This window comes from Galleria mellonella, unplaced genomic scaffold (genome assembly GCF_026898425.1).
Source record: "Galleria mellonella isolate WM207_F2 unplaced genomic scaffold, CSIRO_AGI_GalMel_v1 utg93, whole genome shotgun sequence".
In the NCBI taxonomy this organism is placed as follows: domain Eukaryota; kingdom Metazoa; phylum Arthropoda; class Insecta; order Lepidoptera; family Pyralidae; genus Galleria; species Galleria mellonella.
In genome coordinates, this window is record NW_026442176.1 from 1,070,648 (window position 1) to 1,096,869 (window position 26,222).

Here is a 26,222-nt window from a genome sequence, read left to right on the forward strand (position 1 = left end):
CAAAAATTACTACTTTTTATCTCTATCACACGAATAGTGTCGGACACAACTATAAAACAAAATTCGATACCTACATAAGATATTTTAATTACCTTTTTTTACATACGACTATGTAGATGAATATACGAGTAATATAGCGTAAGCGTGAAAGATTGCACGACATGGTCCGACCTCACTCCATGCTCCGTAAAATTTCATAAGAATAAAATATACATAAGCCACTTGAAAAATATACCTAATTGCTTGTAAGGACAAATAACATGAGACATATAAGACATAAAATGTAAAACTGTTTAAGTCAGTTCTCATTAGCACAGCTGTATAAATGCTGTAAATAAAATACTTATAAGCGCAAGTGAAATTAAACAAAAAGTAAGTAAATTTACGTAATTTGAATTAATATATATTTAGAAGTAGGTACTAATTTAATTTTATTCCATTTTTTAATAACTTTTTTATTAATAAAATTCGTGATATTTCCTTACATGTGTGAATAATTGTAAAATAAAATTTTTAAAAACTTTTATAAAAACCTCGTTGAAATTAAACAAAAAGTAAGTAAATTTACGTAATTTGAATTAATATATATTTAGAAGTAGGTACTAATTTAATTTTATTTCATTTTTTAATAACTTTTTTATTAATAAAATTCGTGATATTTCCTTACATGTGTACTATTAAACCTAGTAAGTACCTATAAATCGCCTTCCCCGAAAACTTACCATTTTATAATAATAAACCAATATTTGGAGATTTTTTGCCGAGGAATATACTTAGTTAGATATAAAATTGAGAGCTCAAGACATATTATAAACTTTGTTTAAAATCTAAATAAATTATTGAGGAAATTTGTAAAATAGCAATATATTAAAATTGCAACCTTTACTAATATAAGCTTACAATTTTATTCTCATTGTTTCGTATAGACAGTGAATGTTGTTATTTTGTGTTACAATTTAAGATTACAATCTTATTGTCTATTCGCACTTGTTGGAACAAGCTTACAAAAATTACGAACCCAAAATTACGAGTAAAGTTTATATTATTTTTATCTTCTTTTATGAGATTAAAATTAACTAACTGCACTTTTAAAATAATTTTCCACAAAATCACACACATCAACATAGTGTAGGGATATTTTGAATTTTCTCAATTTAAATGAATGAGCTCCCTGCCGAGTTTTTCCCAAGAGACTACAGCATGGGGTTCTTCAAAAGGGGGGTAAAGAGGTTTCTTTAGGGTTGGCAACGCACGCGTAATACCTCTGGTATTACAGGTGTTCATAGGCTAGGGTAACCACTTACTATCAGGTGGGCCGTATGCTTGTTTGTCACCTCAGTAGTATAAAAAAAAATAGTACATCGTTGCACTGAGTCAAAAAGTTCTAGCTAATATCTAGGTGCTCCCTCCCATAAGCGACGACCATACTCTATATGGAGCCAAATTTGTGACTTATAAAGTAATAGCCGTTGATCTGACGTGAAGTACTGCTTCGCTCTATTAAGCACACCGACTTTTTTGAATGTCAGCTTCATCTTATCTTTGAAGTAGACCCGGAACTGTACGTCAAGATATCGCTACTAATAATTATAATACTCTTAGAAATGATAAGGGAATGGAATTGTGTAGCCACAGCAAATGGTATTTTTAAGTAGTGAACGCGAAAGCTTGTTTTTTATCGGGGTTAAACTGGAGTAACTTCTGTCGTACCCAATCGAAGAGCCTGACGGCTAGCGTTCGCTCTATTTCAGACAAAAGATATTCACGATTGTCCTCCGCAATGGTACGAGGGATATTATTACCGCCCATGTAATGGACATCCTCAGTACTGTCATCCACAAACAATGAATAAAGGGTAACCAATCATTGATGCACTGCAAAAACAGCTTTGGGGATACCTTGTCGACGCCAGCACTAATGTCTATGCTATCGGAGCAGTAATCATCTATAACGTATTTTATGCATCTACGGAACAAAAAGCTGGCAATACAAAGACGTTTAGCGTTATATTTTATTGGCTATTTATATACTCGTATATCTAAGTATGATGATCTTTTTTTATGAAATTTTAGATCAAGTCTAAATAATATTTGCTTAGTTTACGACTAAATGACGCTCTGTAATATATTCAGCTAAAAAAAAGGATTACTTTTAGTTCAATCTTTGAAGTTTGATATTTATATAATAATATATATTTTATTGTATTATTCACACTCACAACATACGACAATAGTAGCACTGATACGCTATGAAACTACCATAATGCTGTATTGTAATGTGAAGTGGTAGTTCCCCGTACTGTATAATCCCCTGATTTGTTATCACATAGATAATGCAAACTCATATCATTGGTATGTGTGAGGAACTGTTAATTTTTAGATAAAAATGATACTATATATTATTTTTAATACATACCAAAAAGATACAAAAAATCAAGAATGCAATTTGTCCGTCCGTCTATCACACTACATTTATCTAAACAACTATACTATACTACTATTGTTAGCCCACACATATTGCAACAGAAGTAGTTTTACATTTTTATTTTCTTTGCTAGGGGAGAAGGTCCAAAAGTATTCAAAAGGGATCAAATGAAAGGGTTTCATTTGCACATTCTAAAACCTGTGCACCTACTGTATATTTCTATTATACACCAAATTTTTCTATGTGTTGTACAATAAAGAATTATAAAAAAAAATATAATATATACATTTTATATAAACTAAATCAAATCAAATACTTTATTTTCACTAAGTAATATTTTATAGCTATTTACGTATAGGTACATTTATGTATATTTACTCATTAGAATCAACTTAGTATCCTTTTAACAACCAATACAAATAGACATTTGTTTTAAACTGATTTTTTTTATATACACATCAAAAAAGTCTAAGCAACACACAAATTTCAATTTTACAATGTGTTTTCGCATTAAATCATTAGTATTTTCTTAGTCAGTACCGGCGTTAGGGTAGGGCGCAGTTGGGCGACCGCCCAGGGGCGCCGGACTTTAAGGGGCGCCGTTAAGCGGCGCCCCTTTATATTCCCATCTCTGTAAGCGAAAAAAAAAAAACGATGTGTTGGCAACACTAGAATGGAACGCAGTGCTCAATCCGTTCAGTCGGAGCACTACATACATACAGTTCATTTTACTGGGAATCCCCGACCACAGAGAAACACATTATCTATCTCTTTTTAACATTTTAGTTTAAAAGAGTTGGCGTTATTTTTGATGGAGCGGAACACAGCTCATTCTTATTCATTCAATCGATGCACGCACTTAAAAACAGTTATCTAGAGATGGGCAATCCACCTGGGTGGGTTTAAAGTCTGGTGGGTAAAAACCGGGTGTTTTGGGTTTATTGGGTTTAAACCCCATAAACACCCAAATTTTTGGGTGTTTATGATTTTGTACTTCATCATCGTCATCTCAGCCGCAAGACGTCCACTATACTGGACATAGACAATATTATTATGCAGCCTACAGAATAAAAAACTTTTAATTTGATTTTGAGTTTATTAAGAAAGAGATGAAAGTAAAATGTAAAACTACAGTCAATCACTGTCAGATTCAGAGTTATTACAAGCGATGAATTGTATAGGTTCGATAGGCTCTATTTCGTCTAAACTGTTATGTTCATTTACTTGCTCAATGAAAGCTTCTAAGGTATTTTCTTCATTAAACTGAATGTCCTCGCATTCAGCTTTATGTTTAAGATTCCAGTTATAACAAATGAATGAAATTTTTTCAGTTCTTTCAGTTGTAAGTCGATTTCTTTTGTTATTATGTATGTAGCCTTGGATACTAAAGGAACGCTCAGTGGCTGCCGAAGTACAGGGAGCTGATAGAATACGAATCGCTACTTTGCTTAACTCAGTGGAACCACAAATACCTTTCCACCATATTAGGGGCTCAATGCTATCTAATGAGCTCCATACAAATCCTCTGGCCCAAAAGTTTTCTTTAGCTTTATAACACGCCAAATCTGCCATTACATTTGACAAACTTAAGTGTTGGCTTAAATTGTAGATAAACTCCATACCCTTAAGTTCTTCCTCTTGAGTAAGTTCGACTCCTAGAGTCCTGGGGTCTAGAATATATGCTGCAAAATGTATTGGCCTCATTGCCATATTGCATCTTGAAGATACTGATGTTAGAATCTGCTGTTTGCTTTCTTCGCTCAATGTCGAAATCTCATTTAATGCAAAACGTATCTTAGCTTGTACATCTCTAAATGTAATGTATGTGCGATGCAAACGATTCTGGTCGCTCTCTAAGTAAAATATGCTTTCAGTGACTGGTTCCAAAATACTTATACATTCCCCTGTCTTCGTCCAGAAATCATCACTTAGAATTAAATCTTTAATATCTCTTGAAATTACCACATCTTCTCTAACTGTTAATATTTGCAAAGCTATCTTATTTGCTTTCAAACTTTTTAACGAAGTAACATGACTTCCCCATCTTGTAGCACAAGGCAATTTTAGTGTTTGTGTAGAATCTTCACCCTGCCTTGATTTTATCAACAAGGAACTTAATCGTTGACTCCTTTTAACAGTTTTTATTATATTTATGGCTTGCATAATAAACACAGTTACTTCTTGTATCTTTACAATATCTTGGCACAACAAGTTAAGGATATGTGCACAGCAACCGAGAGGAACAACATGTGGATATTTGAGTTTTGTTAATTCGAATGCCTTTTGTATATTTCTAGCGTTATCGCCAATAAGTACAAGAAACTTATTTGCTCCATACACTTTCATTACTTTTTCAACTTCTTGGCTAAGGTATTCACTAGTGTGAGGATTACTTTCTGTATTCAAACTTTTAACGTATGCAGGTTGAGGTTTTGATATAAGAAAGTTTATTATTCCTTCATTTCTTAAATTAGACCAGCCATCGCACTGAAGGTGTAAGTAACTACAAGCATTTAGTTCCTCATTTAACTCAAAACGCATTTCTCTATATATTTTATCTAAGTATTTTGTCGCTAAAGCTTTACGTGAAGGTATTTTAAATTTTGGTTGCAATTTTTCGAAAAATTGTATCCATAAAGGATGTTGCACCATCGATAATGGCGTCCCTGTTACAAATATAGCTCTCGCTAATTCTGTTTTTATATGATCATCGGTGTCTTGAAACTCAGCATTTATTGTAGTGTTAGCAGACGACGAGGGGCTTATAAAAGAATCATTTGTCTCTATCTCTGACAGTCCAGACATTTTGGTTTTGGACGAGCTATCTTTTATAAGTTTCATAGAGTCTTTTAATGTTTCTGGAGATTTTGGACAAGTGATAAGATGTTGAAGCATTTTGGCAGCATTACTGAATTTGTAGACCTTATTACAAAGCTTGCAAGAAACAGACTTGTTTGGTAAAGTACGGTAGTGCTCCCATATGCGTAAATCTTTAGGTCTCCCCATTGAACCTAAAAAATGAACGATGATTAGTTGGTCTGACGAAAATTCAACAATAGAGTGCCTATTTTTTTACAATGATTATTTCTTGTTATTTGCAATAAATTTATTAAAAAAATAATAAAATAAATACAAAAAACCTTTGTAAAATTACATCTCCTCGGAGGATTAAACGCAGACGCTAGTTTATTATCGTATTGTTCTGTATTTTTCTCAGCAACTTCTTTAATTCGATTAGGTACTTACGCATATTATGTTAAAAATAAATATCTAGTACACATCTTAGGCTATCCACCATTATTATCCAATGACGACTCTCAGCTAACTATGCACTATCATCCAAAATAAACGTGTATGGAAAATTTTATCCCAGTCGGTTGAGGATTGAGGATAATTGCATCAACATACGAACATACTTTTATTTACATAACGCAAGCTAAATAAAAGCTTGTAATAATACATCTAATTTTAAGTTAAAATTGTTAAGTGATCATGATATAATTGTATCATTCAAAAATCCACTTACCTTTAATTATTTCTTGTTAAGTATAAATATTATTTCAAATCTGCTCCCTTAATATGCACTTTTTTACTGCTTTTCCTACCTAACACGTTACCAGGAAGTCACGTTACCAGAGTCAGAGTAATAGTGAACACGTTTGACAGTGATTGTCGTCGCCTCATATTCAGCGTCGACGAATAGGGGAATCCCCAGTCATAATGTATTGCATGCGTGGCGGTCTTACTTCAAATCCATAAACAAAGAGATAATTACAGAACTCGATACTAGATGGCGCTGTTTTTGTTTGAAGAAAGTTTGCGGGCTAAAATACATAGAATTTCATCAATGACTTCCACAAAGAACAACATTTCTGTTTTTTCTAAGTCCGTATCTCTTCCGTATATTTCATAAGATATAAGCTTGGGCTACATTGTTATGCAACGTGATTTTGTCGCTGTCTTGCTAGCAGGGTTGACAGATATACGATTTAAATCGTACTCATACTATTATTTGTCTATTTTTTAATGTACGATCGTAAAGATTATGATCGTAATTCGCACAAAAACATACGACTTTTTGGTTACCTGGCAACATTTTTATTATGAAACGAACATGCTCACATCATCAGTCACATGCAACAATTTATTGGGGATTTCCCCTTCACATCTGGCAGTCCTGCTTGCTAGAATATAGGTAAGTCAGCCACAGTTACTGACGATCGATATTTAAAGGGTATTGTTTTTGTGCTAAATATTTCATAAAAACGTTATTTAATACTTTGTGGATTATTAATTTAGTTGATAATCACTGGAAGTAAAATGGATGCTAATTTGAGAGATCAAGATCTTCGTATAAAACAGTTAATAAAAGAAAATCTACGTAAGTACTCTTTTTATACCTAGGTAGGTAAGGTATAATAAACACAAAAGGTACTTAGATCGCGTGTGTTCGAAGCATTTATTCTAATAAATTTAATTTAAAATTGTAGAAAGAAAAAAATGTCTGCCAAGCCGTAGCCGAAGCCGATCTCCAAATATATTTGGCGATAGTGAGACCCAGTGTCCAGATGATTTACCCAGCGTCGTCGCAACAAAGAAAAAAAACGAGGATAAAGTAAAAGAAAATTTACTGAAAGAAGAAACAAACTGTTCTAAATGCTTAATTTATGGAGAAGAGGATAAAAGAAATGAGTATTTCGGACTGTTAGTGGCTCAAGAATTTAAATATATACGGCCATGTGTGCGAACGAGGTGTTATGAAGAAATTTTAAAGTATCTACGGGAAGCAAAAGGCCAACATGTTGATCAACTGCAACATGAAAACACTGAAAATTAATTACTTTCATTTTATTATATATAGATTTTTAAAATTTCCTGAAATATTATTAGTTAACGTTTTATTTAATATTGTAGAATTGATCAATACAATTTATAAAAATAATTTATTGGTATTACTTACATATTTTCAAAAAAATACGTAAAAACCTATTTTTTTGGGTGATTATGGGAGTTTATGGGTGTTTATTGGGTTTTTACCAAAGCACCGGGTTTAAACCCGGTGCTTTGCCCATCTGTACAGTTATCGCAATTACATATTTTAAAACAAACAGACGCAGTAATCAGGCGGTCCACGCTAAGTTACGAAGTGCATGTTTTTTACTTTTTGTCGCCGACTACAGAGTGACATAGGTTTTATCCAAAAAGTTGAAATACAAATAGTGTTTAAGTAGGTATTTGCTTTATGACGGATTATTTCACTAATTAGGTAAGTACAATTTTATTTTAACTATCTTTACTCATTATACTAAAGAGGTAACATTTGTTTGTTTGTTTATGTTATGTTTGGAGTGGGGTAATCTATTTAAAGTAAATTATATATTATAAAATATCTCTGGAACTGACTATATAATGTTGATGAAATTTTAACACGGAGATAATAAATGAATGTCGAGGAGGTACGGTCAAGTGTAAAAGTGGATGAACACTGTTCATTCGTAAGCCTTTGTGTTAAAGGTGAAAAGTGTCCACCGACTTTTGCATCTGACTGTACATAGAAGTCATTTTTTCGGGAACGAGTGGATGATCGTGATTTTTTTCATACAAATCTAAGCACTATCACGTAACACAAGTTTTTAAATATAACATTTCACAATTATTCCGCTGCCATGACAATATTACCTTACCTAGATTTTTCGATCGTAGTTCACGTGTATGCTAACGCTTTCCTGAATATAAAGCGTTTTTGGTCGTCCTCACTCAATAGCGTTATATTTAATTAATTTATAGAAATGATCGGACTTACGCAGATTTAATTTGTTGCAGATTTGATTAGTACAAAATGTCTGAACACGTTGATCCTTTCAAAAGAAAACCATCTGGGTCAAAATATAGAAAACGAAAAGCAGAAAAAGAGAAGGAATTTGAAAAAACAAAAAAGTTTATGAATATAGGCAAATATATCACAACAAAAAATCAAGACCTTAATGTGGCATCTACATCTGAAATACAAGCGAATGCATCGGTAGTGGAGTCTCTGTCTGACAAGTCAGATCAGTTAGCTGTTGAAGAGATTGTGGACGAAGTTTCCCGAAGTGAGGAGACAAGTTGTGTTACAATTACAGATGCTGCTCAGGATGACACTATTGGTAATGTACAACAAATACAAATTCTAGATGACGTTAGTTCTCTTGTTCCAAATATATCGGATCCAGCCACTTGGCCACTCACTCGAAATAGCAAAATTATTGACCATATAATAACTAATGGCCCAGTGCAAACTCACATTGATAATTATCCAAAGAATGATACAGGGCGACATTTCTCAAATTCTCATTTTACCAAAAAACTTGCAAACAATGAAATAATTCAGCGTCGTTGGTTAATATACTCAGTTTCTAAAAATCGAGTTTACTGTTTTTGTTGCCGGCTATTTGATAGCAGCTCAACGTCGAATTTAGCATCTGAAGGATATAACGACTGGAAACACTTATCAGAAATGTTAAAAGTTCATGAAAATAGCACTTTTCATAAGAAGTTTTACCTCTCATGGATTGAGGCTGAACTAAGATTAAAAACGGGAAAAACAATAGATTGTCAAGAGCAACATTTGATTAGAAAGGAAACTACAAGATGGAATAATATTTTGTGTCGATTAATGCATATTACACTGTATTTAGCTGAAAACAATATGGCGTTTAGAGGTACTTCCGACAAACTATATACGCCAAATAATGGAAAGTTCTTAGGTTTAGTACAACTACTAGCCAAATTTGATCCAGTTATGGAGGAGCACTTGCGATTAGCTGTAAAGGGTAATGTTTCTGACCACTACTGCGGAAAAGACATTCAAAATGAATTAATAGAGCTGATGGGTGAAAAAGTGAAGTCAGAAATCATATCACGTGCAAAGAAATCGAAATATTATTCTATTATAGCTAACTGTACTCCGGACATTAGTCATGTCAGCTTTCACTGACAATACGATTTGTTGATTTATCATCAGATGTCGATAAAATATCAGTAAAAGAGCATTTCATAGAATTTATACCTGTTAATGAGTCGACTGGTGAAAGGCTGACTGAAGTTATTATTGATATTTTAAATAAATACGAACTGGAATTGAACGATTGTAGAGGTCAGGGCTATGACAACGGAGCAAACATGAAAGGAAAAAATATTGGAGTTCAAAGGAGAATTCTGGACATAAATCCTTTAGCTGTATATGTACCGTGTGGCTGTCATAGCTACAATCTCGTACTATGCGATGCCGCTAAGTCATCTGTAAAATCTGTCACTTTGTTTGGAGTACTTCAGAGGTTGTTTACGTTGTTTTCAGCTTCTGTTCATCGATGGAAAATTCTGACCGATCACTTGGGATTGTACACTATAAAAAAACTCAGTGACACGCGTTGGGAAGCAAGAATAGGCAGTGTTAAAGCAGTCCGTTATCAAATTAGCGCCGTCCATGACGCTTTAATCACTTTGGCTATTGAAACTCAGCAAACTGATGTTCAAGTCTCTCATGAGGCTACTACTCTAGCCGAACAGCTAAAAGATTTCGGCTTCATAGTTTCATTGGTTGTCTGGTATGACATACTTTTTCAAATTAATGTCGTTAGTAAATCTCTACAATCAACAGACATGGATCTCGGTAAATGCACAGACATGTTGAAAAAATGCTGCAATTTCTTGGAAGAATATAGAAATACAGGCTTTAAAAGCGCCATTTTAACTGCGAAGGAATTGGCTGAAGAGTTAGAAATAGAACCTGTGTTTAGAGCGGTAACAAGAATTCGACGTGTTAAGCGCTAAGCTGATGAAACTGCCCAAGATGAGCCTATAACTTCTCCAGAAAAAAAATTTGAGGTTGAATTTTTCAACTGTCTTTTGGACACGACGTTAACTTCACTCAACGAAAGATTTGAACAGTTATGTGAGTACTCGGAATCTTGGTCTTTTTTGTACAATTTAAAACAGATTCCAGAAAAACACGACCTTATCAAACTCTGTAGTGATCTTCAATTGAAATTAAATGTAAATTCCAAATCAGATATAGATGGATGTATGTTGTGCGATGAACTCGTAAGTCTGAAATCGTTTTTGCCTGATCAGAAAGTGGTAGAAACAGGAGTACTGTTTTTGTTTTAAATTTTATCAAAGACCGCAACTTACAAGAACTATATCCAAATGTTTGGATAGCATTACGAATATTATTAACTATTCCCGTAACGGTTGCTAGTGGAGAGAGGAGTTTTTCTAAGCTTAAGCTAATAAAAACGTATCTGCGATCGACAATATCTCAATCTAGATTGACAAACTTGGCAACTTTGTCAATCGAAAATGAAATTGCTGAAAACATCGACTTTGATAACTTAATAAAAGAGTTCGCCGATAGAAAGGCTAGAAAAGTAAAATTTTATTAGTTTTTTTAATAAATGTTTATTTCTTTTCATAAATAGTTATTTCATTATTATCCTTCGCCTTATTTCGTATTTGAATTGCAGTTAGGGGGCGCCGTAGAAATCTCGCCCAGGGCGCTGGTAGTACTAAAACCGGCACTGTTCTTAGTTATATTATTTTTAATGCTTTTTTAATATTAAACAACAATTGTTTTTTTTATTTATTTTTTAATAATCTTAATTAACAATAATTACAAGTAAGTACAGTATGTACGTAATACAAAGTAAGGTGCCTAATCAACTAAACTTAAACTAAAATTAAATGGTTTTACAAAATTTGCATAAATTAATACAAAGTGTAGCCTCCTCTGTTATCAAGAACTTGCTGACACCGATTATTCATAGAATGGATGAGACTATTAATGTTATCCTGCGGCAATTGCTCCCAATGAAATTTTAGTAAGTCTATCAGTTGTTGGGTTGTTGTCACTCCATCCAAGTTCTTTAAAACATGTTTCTGGAGCATGTCCCATGCATGCTCGATAGGGTTGAGGTCTGGCGATTGTGCAGGCCAAGGCAATACCAGGATGTTTTCCCTTGCCAAGTACTCCCGTGTATGCAAAGCTGTATACACGTATTGTCATGCATCAACGTGAAATCGGAGCCAAGCGTTAATGTACCGTAATTTACAGCGTTCATGTTACCATTTACAAAAACGAGCTCAGTTCGTCTGTTCTTCATAATACCCGCCCATACAATAACTGTTGAGCCGTTGTATGGATGCACTTCCTGAACGCACCTCAGTCTTTCAGTATTTCCAGGACGACGGTACATTCTTATCCTTATAGTATCACTTGAACCCAAATCGAGACTCATCGCAAAATAAAATTTTATCCTATTGTTCCCGGGTCTATGTAATATATTCCCTACACCATTCATTTCGACGAGCGCGATTCCTGTGACGTATCGGTGGGTACATAATTGGCCGTCGTGCTCGTAGGCCGTACTCATGCAGTCGATTTCGCACAGTTTGGCAGCTAACAACAATACCACTTGGATTTAGCCTTAAACCTATCTCTCGGGCGGTTAACATCGGCTGACGTCTTGCAGTCAGTTGTATGTATCGATCTTGCCGTGTGGTTGTACACCTTCCTCGACCTGTGTGCTGCTCAGCAGGATCTCCCGTGTTAGTGTAACGCTGATGAAGACGGCAAATAACGCTTCTATTGACACCAAAATACCGAGATACCTGAGATTGACTTCTTCCCGCTTGCAATATCCCTACAGCTCTTTGCTCTTTCATCTGCGTTCAAATGACGTCGCTCCATGACGTAAAAAAATGTCTCAAAATGCAAATTTGTTCAAAACTTTTTAAGTTATTGTTTAAATCATAAAATTTATACAGAATATAAAATTTTAATAAGCAAAGAATACGCTATGAAATTCGCTTTTGAATTTGTGAAAAAAAAAAACAAATGATACTCGATTTTTTTTACAACCAGCCAATATATCCTCTAGATCAAAAAAGTTTACATAGGTATTACCTACTTGGTAAGAAATTATATAATAATTGATTAAAATAGTGTGTGTACTTTTTTGATGTGTGTATTTCGTATAACTAATTCACGCAGGCAAAGCTTGCGTGAATTAGTTATACGCTTTTTCTTTTAGCTATTATTTTAGCCGTTTCCTGCAGAATAATTAGCTTATTCTGCAGGAAACGGCTAGTAAAGAATCTGAAAATATTTACTCACATATAGCTATCGATATGCACCTGTATATAGCTATCGATATGCACCTGTAGATATTGTTACTACATTCTATTTATTAAATACTCACTTAGTCATTAATATCAGTACTATTCTGCTATATATGAAGGAAGGTAGTATCGTAGTTAACATCGTATATTAAACATCCTCATATACTAAATCAGGATCTTTAAGGTAGGCATTTATTTCTCAGTATAGATATATTATTTATACTATAATGGTAATTGTTGATAATGGGCACTAGTGGCTTTATTACTAGTAACATTAAGCTATCACTGAAAATTAGGATTTTTAATGACAAAAATATTAAAAAAATTCCAAAGCAAAATTTAAAGTAAGTGCAAAGTTTTTAAATAGTAAAATTATTATGCAGTGTATTCTATGATTAACGCTTTATTTTGCTAGTAGAGCACTTTTTAAATAATTAATCAGGTGCATTGGAAATAATTTTATTCTTTTTGAAAATTGACAGATAATTGCGATATTACTATACTTTGTTATAAATGCATTTAAATTGCGAATAATATATAAATTTGTGACTAAATTAAAGAGGTACTAAACATTATTCAACATTTTTCCACGCACAAGTTGTTTAAATGAAACTACTGCTAAGATATTCAAAAGCTGTTTTATACTATTTTTGAATTTTAATTAATGCTAACTTTTATAATAACTTGACATATTAATGTCTTTTTATTAATCTATTCACATTTCTTGAATAAAGAAATCCTTTTTACATAGAAAAGTAAAATAATACATTATATTGGGTCCTTACATATGAAATTGGCGTTTTGTACGGAAGGTATACAAAGTATTTTTTTTTTTTGTAAAATATATTTAATTAATCGAACTATGCACTTTTGCCATCTCATAGGTAGTTCATTGATTCCTATACTAAAAAAACCATGAGGGCAAGGATCAATAAACTCTTTGAAGGCGGTTTGGACTGCCGCATCGGAATTGAAATTTGAAGTAGACCTGACAAATAGATATCTGCCGTAATCGTTTTGCCAGATTTTAGAAAGCTCTAGTGAACGACACTGGCGCTAATCCACCAAACACTCACAAGTAACTTTTTCTGAGTCAATTTCTGGTTAGGACAGGATTTGGCTAGGTCTCCAGAGTTCTGCCATTGCGACGAGCGCTTCCGATTATCGTACAGTATCAACTTCTCATCACAAGTAATGATTCGATTTAAAATCCCTTCATTATTGTGTCACTTGAGCAAAGTCACACAGCAGTCAACGCGTGTTTTCAAGTTCGATGCACTCAATTTATGAGGTACCCATCGTTCAAGTTTACTTTCCGAATTTGCTTCAAATGGATTAATACAGTTTTATCACTTACTCCGAAGCCTGCAACTATCTCTGAAGTGCTTTGTAATGGATCCACATCAACAATACCCTTTAATTCTTCATTTTCCACTTTGTTCTCTGGCCGTCCACGGGGTTGGTTCTGAAGGTCAAAATCTTGAGAACGAAAAGGTTAAAACCAAAAACGTACCGTGCTTTCTTTTGCAACACCAGCGCCGTACACATCATTAATCTTCGAGCTGTTTCTGCAGCACTGGTGCCACAGTAGAACTCATAGTCGTAAATATACCGATACTTCATGTTTTTCATTGTGCGGTAATAAGCGACGCCAAGGAAAAAAATAATGAGAAAAAACAAATGAATAACTGTTTTCAAAACTCAAAGGTATTAGCTGAATGAATTAATAAATTTAAATTAACCAATGAGGAAATATTTCAGATCAAAGTGGTCAGTACGATAAAACGCTAATTTCATATGTAAGGACCTAAAATATTCATAATAGTGCGCCACCTACCTTTTGTCTTTTTCTCAATGTCCTCTATCCAAAGGTTGTCTGGAAGAGGTTGCTTAACGATAAGGTTGCCTTTTGTATTACTTCTCATTAATATTTACTGTATTTATTATTATTTACTTAATGCAACAAAGTGTAAAATAAATAAATATTTAAAACTTCTTATCTCAACAAAAAAAATAATTTAAATTTCTTAATTTTCAGTATGGTTCGAGACAGAATCACAATAATTGCAAGCAATAATACGATAGCAAAAACACGTTTCAGATATTTATTACTTATATCCATTCTCTGTAGTGGAAGCTTCTTCATTCTTCTAATGAATTGTAATAAAAACTTATATTTCAATAATGAAATATACTTAAAAGATAAAGAACAATTGGATTACAAAAGACATTTCACAATTGAAACTGACGGCTGCGTTATTCCTGGAATGAATGCATACGATGAGAGTATCAAACAGTTTGTAGAGTATCCTAAAACATTAAAAAAATGTAAAGAACACAACATTTCTCTTATAGAAAATAATCAAACGCATATCTGGATAAATAAAAACATTATGTCGGAATATAATTACAGTCTTGAGGACGTCAAGTTAATATGTTGTTATAGAGCATTTTATCGCCCGAACTTTGTAGAAGACGTCCAATCATCTCGAGTTGATGACAGAATAGAATATCAGGACTGTATTAATTTTTCTGAAGAAATTGAAGTAAACGACGAATTCGTAAGAGTCAATTGTAGTCTTGGAGAACAATTAATTTATGATGACTTTTTTTTATTTGCTCTTAAGAAAAAAATTTTAATTCATGATGATAAAAAAGAAATATCAAGTAACAAAATGACATACAACATTTTAATATTAGGAATAGATGCTGTTTCAAGGTTAAATTTTTATAGGACAATGCCAAAAACATTGGCCTATTTAAAAACTAAAGGAGCAATAGATTTAGCTGGATATAATAAAGTGGGCGATAATACATTTCCGAACCTAATTCCAATGTTATTAGGTTTGACACCTGAAGAACTAACAAAAACATGTATTCCATACAAAAAAGCGACATTTGACAATTGCCCATTTATTTGGGAATGGTATAAGCAAGCTGGATTTTACACAGCTTTTGGAGAAGACAGCTCGAGTTTAGGCACATTTAACTACTTAAAGGTAGGATTTATAAATACACCCACGGACTATTATATACATACATTTATAAATGAAGCTGAAAAAAAAGCTGGCAATAATCACGACTTCAATTCGTATTTATGTTTAAATAACAAATATTTTTATAATGTACTTTTAAATTATATTGAAAATTTAACAATTACTTTAAAATCCTCGAGATTATTTGGCTTTTTTTGGGAAATTACAATGAGTCACGATTATTTGAACTATCCGATGATAATGGATAATGATTACGTAGAATTTTTTGAAAAACTCGATAAATCGGACTACTTAAAAGATACCATTTTATTCCTAGTTAGTGATCATGGCATACGATGGGGCGGTATAAGATCAACAAAACAAGGACATTTAGAAGAAAGATTACCCTTTGTGTTCATATTAGTTCCACCATCATTTCGTGAAACGTATACTGAAGCATACAATAATATTATACTAAATAGTAAACGACTTGCTACACCATTTGATATACATGCGACATTATTGGATTTGATGGACTTAGACAATATACAAAATGAAAAATTAAACTCTAGAAAGAAAACATTTTATGAACAAGATAGAGGTATTAGCCTATTTATGCCAATACCTAGTAATAGGACATGTAAAATGGCTGGTATTACAGACCACTGGTGCACCTGTCATCGAGACAATAATATAGCAAATAACAGTTCTGAAGCAGTGGAAGCATCTACGCACCTATTGATATACCTAAATAAAATGTTGTCAGAATATGAAAAATGTGCTAAACTCAAACTTGTGGCAATAGCAGAGGCAGCAGAAATTATTGCAAGTAAGTCTGAAGATGATAAGATAGAGTCGCGAGAAATCATGACAATAATACGTACTGAGCCAGGTAATGGAATTTTTGAAGGTACTCTGCGTTATGGTAATGGAGAGTGGACAATGACAGGCAGCGTAAGTCGTTTAAATTTATACGGTAATCAAAGCTATTGTGTGGATGACAATGTTATTAAACTATACTGTTATTGTTTAAGTAACTAAAGAGACGTAAAAAGGTACTTAAGTTTACTAGTCATGGTTATTAAAACATAGTTTTAATTTCAGTGCTAAGTTTGTTACTATCATAGTTATAAAATAAAATCATTATGTTAAAAAAATATGCTTGTAATGGGAGCGATTCTCAATTGTCATATTTTTAATTTTTCTTAACTGGTTAGCTAAGCTAGTAACAGTCTAAGATCCCACCGCTGAATTCTGAACTCTGTATTAAACTTCTTAACGGAACTTCATTTAAGAGCATTCATAACTAGCTTACCGAAGTGTGGTAACGTCGCAATTATCGGCCAGTTTTAATTTTTTTTTTTTTACAACTTAGAATGGCCAACAAGCTGACGGCCCACCTGATGGAAAGTGGTAACCGTCGCCTATAGACATGAGCGGTACCGGTATTTATGATAATTAATTAAAGAATTCTATGCTAGCGAACTAAAACATTAATCATAAAATCGATATATTGTATATAAATCTATAACCAACCATTAAAACCTTTCCACCTTCATACTCCATATTTTGTTTCAAAATTTTATAAAATATATTTTTCATCAAAATCCAAATTTTTAGTAACCGCTTTATATGATTTTTATTGCATAATACATTTCATTATAAAGTTTTGTATATACATTCAAAATTTTGTAGTGGGATCTTAGGCTATAAATAAATATCACACAAAATTGCTGAAAATTTTTGGTGTATTTAGTTTAGATAAAACCGAAATATAATATAGCTTCGATATCTACATATTGGATACATAATAAACATGCGATTCGATATAAAACAAAAGTTTTATTACCCATTAATATTTTTTATATAATAGCATAGAATCCTACTGTTGATATCTGTGGGTATTAATTTTTATTTTCCATTTCTGTTATAAATATTTCAAAATATGATGCTTACCATTCATTGTTATGCTGAAAAGCCTTGTTTTTAAGCTTGTTTTCATTCATTTAAAAATATAAAGGCATAGAATACGAACTAGGGTATAGCAATGAAATCCACCACCAAAAATTAATTATGCTGTAAGTAGTTATGATAATGGCGGGCAATTCTTATCGCTAGGCAACTCAGCTGCATTTCATTAGGTACATTTTCGCCCGAAACATTCAAATAACAGCAGTGGGGTACATATTTTTTTAATGGGTATAAAATAAATAGTAATTTTGCCTACTCTATCGATATACACTGGTGAGGTGAGGTTAGTTAGTCCCTGGTGATAAATTCCAAGGAATTAGGCAACCATAGTGTTTTTCAGGAGGAACCACGTAAAGTTCAATATGATAAGATATATTGTAACAATGGAACTGTTAGACCTCATTACTAACAGTAAACTTCCCCCCCCCCCCCCGCTGGGGGTAGGTATTAAGTTATAAGAAGAAGTTAAAATATTAAGAAGAATAAGTCTATATTTAATTGTTATTATATTGTATTGTATTTAATGTTTGTTAATGCAATATGCTGTTAGTGTTTCTATAAATAAATATTATTATAAGTCCAGCAGTGGATAGATAATGGCTGATTTGATGATAATAATACTTAAGTGGCAAATAAATAAAGTGGTTGTCTGGAAAAGATTATTTAGCAATAAGATTACCTTATTCTAAAATCGTCCAGCAATTTATATAATATTGGTACAATAAACTGTGAATATAATAATTGAATAAATAAAGTTAAATTTATTAAATTAAATGTTTGTTATATATGTTATAATGCAATAAGCTGTTGGTGTTCCTTTAAATAAATAAATAAATGCGTTTTATTTCATAACATTATGCTTTTCACTGGACTTGTTATCCCGTTGCTTATTCTTAGAACCAATTTTAAAGCTTAATTGCTCTTAGCTCAAGAAATAAATGATAAAAAACTAATCAAGGTACATAATAATTGTAAAAACATTTCTAGGAATGAGGCGTATTTATTATAACAGATATAAATCACACGTATTCGAAGATAACAGATAACAATTGCTCTTGCGATGTCATTATATCTGTTAAAAAATATCATTTATAATTCATCATACTCAATTTATTCAACCACTATCAACAATCAACATTTTCAGTATTCGATAACGAAATAACAGAACAGCCAATAAAAAAATTAAACAACTATTCTTGTCTATGTCTTTTGTATAATATTGTCATAAGTCAAAACGAGACACACTTAGTATTTATTTGAAATAAACCAAAATTATAGTAATTCGTTTCATAAAAAAAAATACTCTTTAAAAAGCGAATTTTTAACTAGATCGTGTTATCTGTTACTTTGTTGATTAACCTAGCTCGCTCACACCTATTTGATATACTGTTGCTAAAACGAGATGCTCCTAGTATTATACTTAAACTCATATTTATATGTTATTTCCTTCCTAATGGACTATGGTTGAAAAAAATAATACCCGTTATTTAATAACAGATATTGGTACCTGTTTTTTTTTTTGGTATTAACTATAAATATAAATATTTTATTCTTATTTTCTTTATTTATCATATGCAACTTGCTTTGCGACATAGGCTTCTTCTAGACATTTCCAAATTTTTCTTTGACTTCTTTCAAATCTTTAACTTTCCTTATCCAAATGGGAACAGCCACTCCTCTTAAATCGTCTAGTTTATCCTCATTACTAGCAACAATAGCAATATATCCTGTCAAGTCAATCATCACGCAACGCCTTCAGAAACCATCGTGATTAATTTTTTATAAATTCTTTATAAACTATCATCCTTCACTTCTTCTCCACCAGCGTATATCAATAGTACAAACGAGGTCATCGTTACATTATCATTCATTTAAAAAATGTAGTACGCCGTTTCTCATTTGTATATCAATACTTTATTTCAAACCTGCTTTCCTTCGTACATATTATACTCTTTTACGAATTCCATCCATATTAAATCTATAACTTTTCAACTTTGGAATCCTCCCTTTCAAAAATTACTACTCATCGTGTCATGTCTTGGTTGATGCTATCATCTCTCATTATAATGACTAGGGTTTGGATATCTGTCTCAGAAAGAGGAACTAGTATTGCATAATCTGCATAAAGCAGACAGTTAAAATTAGAAAGACAGAAATAATCTTTATTCAAATAGACTTGTCTACAATCTCTTTTAAATCGCCATTTTTTTAAGATTATATTGCTGAGTTGTTGTTATCTGCTGAGAAGAATACATAAAAAAACCAACAATTACTCTTTTTAATCCGTTTATATATGGGATAATTTTACATTTGTATGGGTACTGAGACTATAATTAGCATTGAGATTTATTTATATGTATTATTTAATATGTAATATATAAATAAACATGAGCAGACCAATCCTCATAAGAAGCACCTGCTCTCGAGTATGACGAATGAGTCTGCCATCATTGCGCTATAACACATTAGGGCGCTCAACGACCATGCCTACTACGTTGCGACTAGTCTGAAACTTATAGTGAGTATAACTTAGGTAGTTTTATTACATCTATGGCGTGTAACTAACTTCAAGTTATTTAAATACATTATGAATACAATTTACATCAATACACTACCTATGTAATATTATTTGCAGACTCCGACATTGCGACTATTTTTAAATATTAAGAGTCACAGTATACTCACACATTTCCTCAAATTATTAACTTCTTTAATTCAACACCTCTTGTGACAATTTTTTACTTTTACACAATCCATTCTAGAAGTTAAATAACTACTCCAAGATCCTTCTTATTTCCTTAGACAAGAGTTCGATATTGCCCTAACACATGGTCCCCCCTGGAAACCATCGTGCTGAATCCAGGTGTAATCATCACGATGAACAACTGACTTGCCTTTTCATTCTCATCCCTCACTGGTGCCTTGTCAGCATATACCGTTAGCACAAGCGGGGTTACCATTCCATTTATCTCAAATACTTTCTGTACCATATATTCAAATAATAAATATATATGAATAATAAAAATAATAATAATTTTTAATAATATAATTTCTTTTAAACTAATATTTTTTATGATACTTATAAGGGCAAACAAACTGACGGCTCTCCTAATAGAAAGTTATAAACATGGGCATGGAGAGCACCATCAAGGGCGGATCCAGCTTTGGCGCCAGGAGGGGGTCACATAGTCGTGGTCAAGTCAAGAACTTATAGTTTAATTTTGATAACAATAGATACAAGTAAAAAGTAGGTATTTTATTAATGTACGTAAGTACTGTACATAAAAATATTTATTCTTTATTGGACACTTGAAAATCTTAACACATAATAACTTGTACATATACACGTACATATTGCCATCTTCTCTTGAAGACATCCAAAGAAGAGATGCGTTTGTTCCCAATAGTTTGCCATCATACCTAGTTATTATATTAAAATAATTAAATATTGAAGGTATGTAGTTACATAAAATCTGTATGATGACAAAATATATAAATAAAATCATTATGCTCAATTAGTGGTCCACCTAAGTCCTGGAACCAGCTCAGCGGGGGGTCATGACCAGGACCTCCCCCCCTCCCCATAGATCCGCCGTTGAGCACCATGGACATTACAGAATACACGATGGTGCCCAAGCTACTTCTTATAAGTTGCCATTCCTGAGGACAGTGGCGTTATGCCTCTGTAATTACTCTGTCATATTTTACCCTTTTAACTGAAACAATTATGCAAATAAATTGCTTGAGTAAAAAAAGCTGATAACTTTTGTATTGTCTCCTTTTGATAAATGGAATCGAGGTAAAAAAAAATTACTTATAAACTTTTATATTATTAAATAAAGTTTATTTAATTATCAAGTGTATATTCTTATAATATATTACTAACTTTTTTTTATATTATGTATACCTAATATAAGATTTTATGCTTTAATTACAAAGCTTTTAGATACTTTTTCCTTTTGATTCTCAAGATTGACTGGAAAATATTTTTTTAAAGAATAAGTTCACCTGCGTACCTTGTTTTTTTGTTTATAACCTAATATTTACTATGTACTAATATTTAAATATGAAATAAAGCTTATAATATTTTGACAACATATGTCTTTTCCCCTATTCACCCAGGTTCAGGCGGGTGACCAAAGATTTCGGAATTCCTTGTTCTTAGATAAAAATTTTACAACTATACAATTTTAGATGTTTATTTTCTCAAACATAAATAGGAATAACACACATTTTGCTGTAAATGATTAATTATTGCTTTTTTGAAATATTTTTTATTTAATTGTAAAACTTAACAATACTTTAAATGAGAAACTTTACATCAAATTCAAGAAATATAAAGGTGAAGTTCGATATTGTGCTTATTTACCCCAGTTTACGATACCTCAGTTAAGTAAGATGGTGTGATTACTTACTCTGTGGTAGATACCACTAACTGCCACAGAGTGCATTTGTAGATACTTATTTAATTAATTACCATTTAACCTATATTCTTAAAATAGTTTATAACATTTTTACAAATCTAATATGACTTCAGACAAAAAATTGACTACACGTAACAAAGACGAAACGAAACAAAATGAGGTAAATGAATTTTCAAACGAATGTTATACAGACAAGCCTCTAGTGGCAAAGGAGATGAAGGAAATAAGAAAAAAGGCGGGAAACTCGAATAAGAACAAGCGGGTTTTTTAAATTTTTTTTATTAATTTATTAAAACTATCTCTATCAATTCTTATTATTTAATAAAATATTATATTTTCACTAAATTCAGCGACAGTAATATAATTAGCATTCATGGGGAAGCGCAGTTGTAGAAAAAGGAAAAAAAAAGATGACGATTCAGGTGATGTAGACCATGAACCTTGTAATGACAAGGATATATATTCGGAAGATACTTCTACTGACTCAGAATCTGAAATTGATAAGGCCGATAAGTATAAACCTTACTACGTCACAGATTATATTAGAAGATATCCCGAGGAATCCCCTGGGACAGAATTTGTTGTCTTTGTAGAATCCTCAGATAGTCAGAAAACCATTGGATCCAGAGACTTGCTCTCACTCTCCTCCTGTTTAAAACGATTTAATAAAGGGGTAACTTATCTTAGATCTATAAATAAATTCAAAATCGGAGTATACTTTCAAAAGCCAGACTTAGCCAATGCTTTTTTAAATAATAAAACTTTTTTAAATGACTACCATTTTAAGGCCAGTATTCCTGCTTCTTCAACAGAAGTTACAGGCGTTATTAGAAATGTACCTACAAATATATCTAATAAAAAAATATATACTATGATATCGAGTTCTAAGAAAATTATTGCTATTAAAAGAATTTTAAGAAAAAATACCTTGACTCATGGATATGTGTTACAGCCAACTCTAACCGTGACAATTACTTTTGCTGCATCTGTATTACCTGAATATCTGGATATTGGAGGTTGGCGCCACAATGTCACTCCATATATACCACCAGTTAAACAATGCTACCGGTGCTTGAGGTATGGACATTTAGCTAAATTCTGTAAGAATTCTGAGCGTTGCAGCATCTGCAAAGGTGAGCATAATTATAAAACTTGTACAACTGGAATGGAAAACGCTATTTGTGTACACTGCAATGGAAATCACACAAGTGTATCACCGCAATGCCCTGTTAAACAAAAGAAAATTGCTGAAAATAGATCTAAATTCAGACCTGCTTCTTTTGGAGATATACTTAGCACTGAAATATTTCCTAAACTGGGTAACAAACCTAAAAAAAATGTAGACCTAATTTCAATTCTAAATTCTGATAACAAGAGTTTATCACTTTTAATAGAAAGCATAATCAAACTTATTTCACTACATAACACAAAGAACACATCTATTAACACTAAAAGTGTTTTGAATGTGTTATATGATACTTTTGGTAATAGACCTATTTCACAAAATTCAATCGAGACCAATTAACTATCATACAGTGGAACGCTCAGAGCCTACTGAGCAATCGACATATTTTTACACAATTTTTAAATGAACATCATATTCACGTTGCTCTCATCTCAGAAACTTGGCTAAAACCACATTACAAATTAAAAATTAAAGATTATTGTATAGAACGAAATGATTGTGGTAATAACCACAATGGAGTAGCGATTATTATACATAATAGTATTAGATATAAAAAACTTCACTCTTTTTTCGACAATTCCTTGCAAACTATAGCTATTAGTATTGAAGTTAATAATTCTTGGTATTCAGTTGCCAGTATTTACTGTCCTACCAATAGTACACCTAGTTTTACTAAAGCCAAATTTAAGTTCTTTTTGGAGTCTCTTCCTAAACCCACTATCATATCTGGAGATTTAAATGCACATCATACTATGTGGGGTTGTACCTCCACTAATACAAGAGGTAAAGACATTCTTGATTGTTTAGATGAATGTAATTTGGTACTATTAAATGATAAGCAAGTTACTACTGTTGGCTCTCATATTTGGAGACCCAATGGCCTTGATTTAACTATGGTATCCCCATCCATATCATTAAAATGCGAGTGGTCGGTTCATGATGATCCGTTAGGAAGTTATCACCTGCCGACTTTTACTAAAATAAACACAAAGAACTCTTCATCAACTCCGTCAGGTGAACAACATGCTTCTATAGATGAAGTTAATAAACTTTTGTTAAATCGTATAAACCTACGTCTCGTTAATTGGGATCTTTATTCTGAAACTGTTAATCGATTACTTTTGGATTTCGAGTATGATGTCAATGAACCCTTAAACAATTACAATAGGTTCTGTAAAATTATTTTGACAGCTGTGGAACGTTCCGTTCCACGTAGGAACTTATCAAATAGCGGTGCAAATACTTCAAAGAGGCACAAACATATTGCAGTACCTTGGTGGAATAACAGGTGTGCGACAGCTGTCAATGATAGTAAAGCGGCTTACCTTAGGTTTAAACAAAATCCAACTCTCGATAATTACATAAATTTTAAAAGAGTTCAAGCTGTTAAAAAGTTAGTAATTAAGCAAGTAAGACAACAGGGGTGGCAGGAATTTTGTTCCAAATTTAATAGATTAACACCAATTTCCACTGTTTGGCAAAATATGAGAAAACTAAATTCAAAACATCGTCAAAATCATTTTAAAGATATATCATGGGTCAATGATTTTTTACGCAAATATACTCCTGATTTTGTACACTCACCTTTTGATGACAAACAGTTTAATTCTGTTAATTCATGCCCAAAATTTCTCACTGACCCATTCTCAATTGATGAAATATCCAGTGCAGTAAAATCTAGAAAAGATACAGCTAGTGGCCTTGATCGCTTAACATACAATATGTTTCGATTGCTGAATAAAATAAACCTTACTAAACTCTTACAAATTTTTAACGATTTATGGAAGGACTGTATTATCCCACCAGAATGGAAAATGGATTGTTTGATTCCAGTAATTAAACCCGGTAAAGATCCTACAAATTTCGACTCCTATAGACCTATAACATTGACGTCCTGTGCAGGCAAATTATTCGAACAATTAATTAAACAGCGTTTAGAGTTCTTTATTGAAAGTAATAGTATATTACCATCGAATCAATTTGGTTTTCGCCGTGGATATTCAGCGCGCGAAAGTTTAGCGAACTTCTATGTCGACCTTAGTACTGCTTTGAATAACGATGAATATGTTCTATCTGTTTTTTTAGATGTCGTAGGAGCTTTTAACAATGTAAATTTAACAGTTCTATCTTCGATTTTATCCTCATTTCTTCCAATGAAACTTATCGAATGGATTTATAATTTTCTTAGTAATAGAGAAGTGTATGTTAAAGTAAATAGTAAATTAATAGGACCTAGGTTAAGCTCTAAAGGAGTATGTCAAGGTGGTATTCTAAGCCCGCTACTATATATTTTATATATCTATAAACTTAATTCAATTTTAGGAAACAGTGTGAACAACTTGCAATTTGCCGATGATTTATTAATTTATATAAAAGGAAAGAATATTATTGATATGCAATTAGTGTTAAATGAGTCATTAAAAAGACTTGAGAAATATTTGTCTCTTCTTTCCCTCGATATTAGTTTAACCAAAAGTAAAGTAGTTGTTTTTCATCAAGTTCATAAATATGTTCCATTAATGAATATTATATATAATAATCAAACTCTTCCAACAGACTGTAGCGTTAAATTTCTGGGGGTAATTTTTCATCAAAATTTAAAATGGGATCTATACGTTGATTGCTTAGTAGATCGTGCTTTAAGAGCCACTAATATAATAAGATCTGTAATTGGTCGTAACTGGGGAGCTGATCCTAAAATTATCCTTTTACTTTACAAATCTCTTGTTAGAAGTAATTTTGATTACGCTTTCTTTTGTTATGCCTCAGAACATAAATTAGTAGAAAAACTCGAAAAAATTCAAAATATGAATTTAAGACTTATTTTAGGTGCTATGTATACTTCTCCAATTATCTCAATGCAAGTAGAATGTAATTTGCCTCCTATCCTTCTTCGTTTCGAATACCTAAAACTCAAATTTCTCTTCAAAGTTTTTTCAGTTTCCAATAACCCACTCATACTCAAATTATTAAATTGCCCCATTTCTATGTTTTTGAATAAAACTATTGTCAATGATTTGAATTTACGAGATGAATATAACATCTATAGTAGTAAGATACTTCCTTGTTATAATGGCCTTTATG

General features: G+C 32.2%; 3 protein-coding genes, 2 long non-coding RNA genes and 1 pseudogene across 9 annotated transcripts; 4 read left to right on the forward strand and 2 right to left on the reverse strand.

Moving 5' to 3' along the window:
* The first annotated feature begins 272 nt into the window (after positions 1 to 272).
* LOC128202397 (uncharacterized) lies at positions 273 to 21,917 on the forward strand. The gene is made up of 2 exons (XR_008253754.1): positions 273 to 372; positions 20,615 to 21,917. It is a non-coding gene; the product is annotated as an uncharacterized LOC128202397 (long non-coding RNA).
* Positions 3,321 to 6,088, reverse strand: LOC128202390 (uncharacterized). Its single transcript, XM_052902583.1, has 2 exons — positions 5,951 to 6,088; positions 3,321 to 5,435 (listed from the first exon to the last, which is right to left on the reverse strand). The coding sequence occupies exon 2, from the start codon at positions 5,428 to 5,430 to the stop codon at positions 3,559 to 3,561; it is 1,872 nt and encodes a 623-aa protein (XP_052758543.1). The 5' UTR covers positions 5,431 to 5,435; positions 5,951 to 6,088; the 3' UTR covers positions 3,321 to 3,558.
* LOC128202393 (uncharacterized) lies at positions 6,672 to 7,261 on the forward strand. The gene is made up of 2 exons (XM_052902588.1): positions 6,672 to 6,805; positions 6,915 to 7,261. Exons 1-2 carry the CDS (start codon positions 6,745 to 6,747, stop codon positions 7,259 to 7,261), a joined length of 408 nt encoding a protein of 135 aa, XP_052758548.1. The 5' UTR covers positions 6,672 to 6,744.
* LOC128202394 (uncharacterized) lies at positions 7,522 to 10,880 on the forward strand (annotated as a pseudogene).
* LOC113516955 (uncharacterized) lies at positions 12,609 to 18,380 on the forward strand. 4 transcript variants are annotated; one of them, XM_052902581.1, is made up of 3 exons: positions 12,811 to 12,926; positions 14,621 to 15,581; positions 16,219 to 16,422. In XM_052902581.1, the coding sequence occupies exons 1-3, from the start codon at positions 12,826 to 12,828 to the stop codon at positions 16,252 to 16,254; spliced, it is 1,098 nt and encodes a 365-aa protein (XP_052758541.1). In that variant the 5' UTR covers positions 12,811 to 12,825; the 3' UTR covers positions 16,255 to 16,422. The 4 variants fall into 4 exon arrangements, with proteins under 4 accessions (XP_026757264.2, XP_052758541.1, XP_052758542.1 ...); XM_052902582.1 differs by lacking the exon at positions 16,219 to 16,422 and adding an exon at positions 15,895 to 16,075; XM_026901463.3 differs by lacking the exon at positions 12,811 to 12,926 and adding an exon at positions 12,609 to 12,766 and having other exon boundaries at positions 14,621 to 18,380.
* A 298-nt stretch (positions 21,918 to 22,215) lies between the features above and the next one.
* Positions 22,216 to 24,897, reverse strand: LOC128202395 (uncharacterized). Of its 2 annotated transcripts, none has more exons than XR_008253752.1 (2): positions 24,213 to 24,897; positions 22,216 to 23,077 (listed from the first exon to the last, which is right to left on the reverse strand). It is a non-coding gene; the product is annotated as an uncharacterized LOC128202395 (long non-coding RNA). The 2 variants fall into 2 exon arrangements; XR_008253751.1 differs by having other exon boundaries at positions 24,101 to 24,897.
* Between the last annotated feature and the right edge of the window lie 1,325 nt (positions 24,898 to 26,222).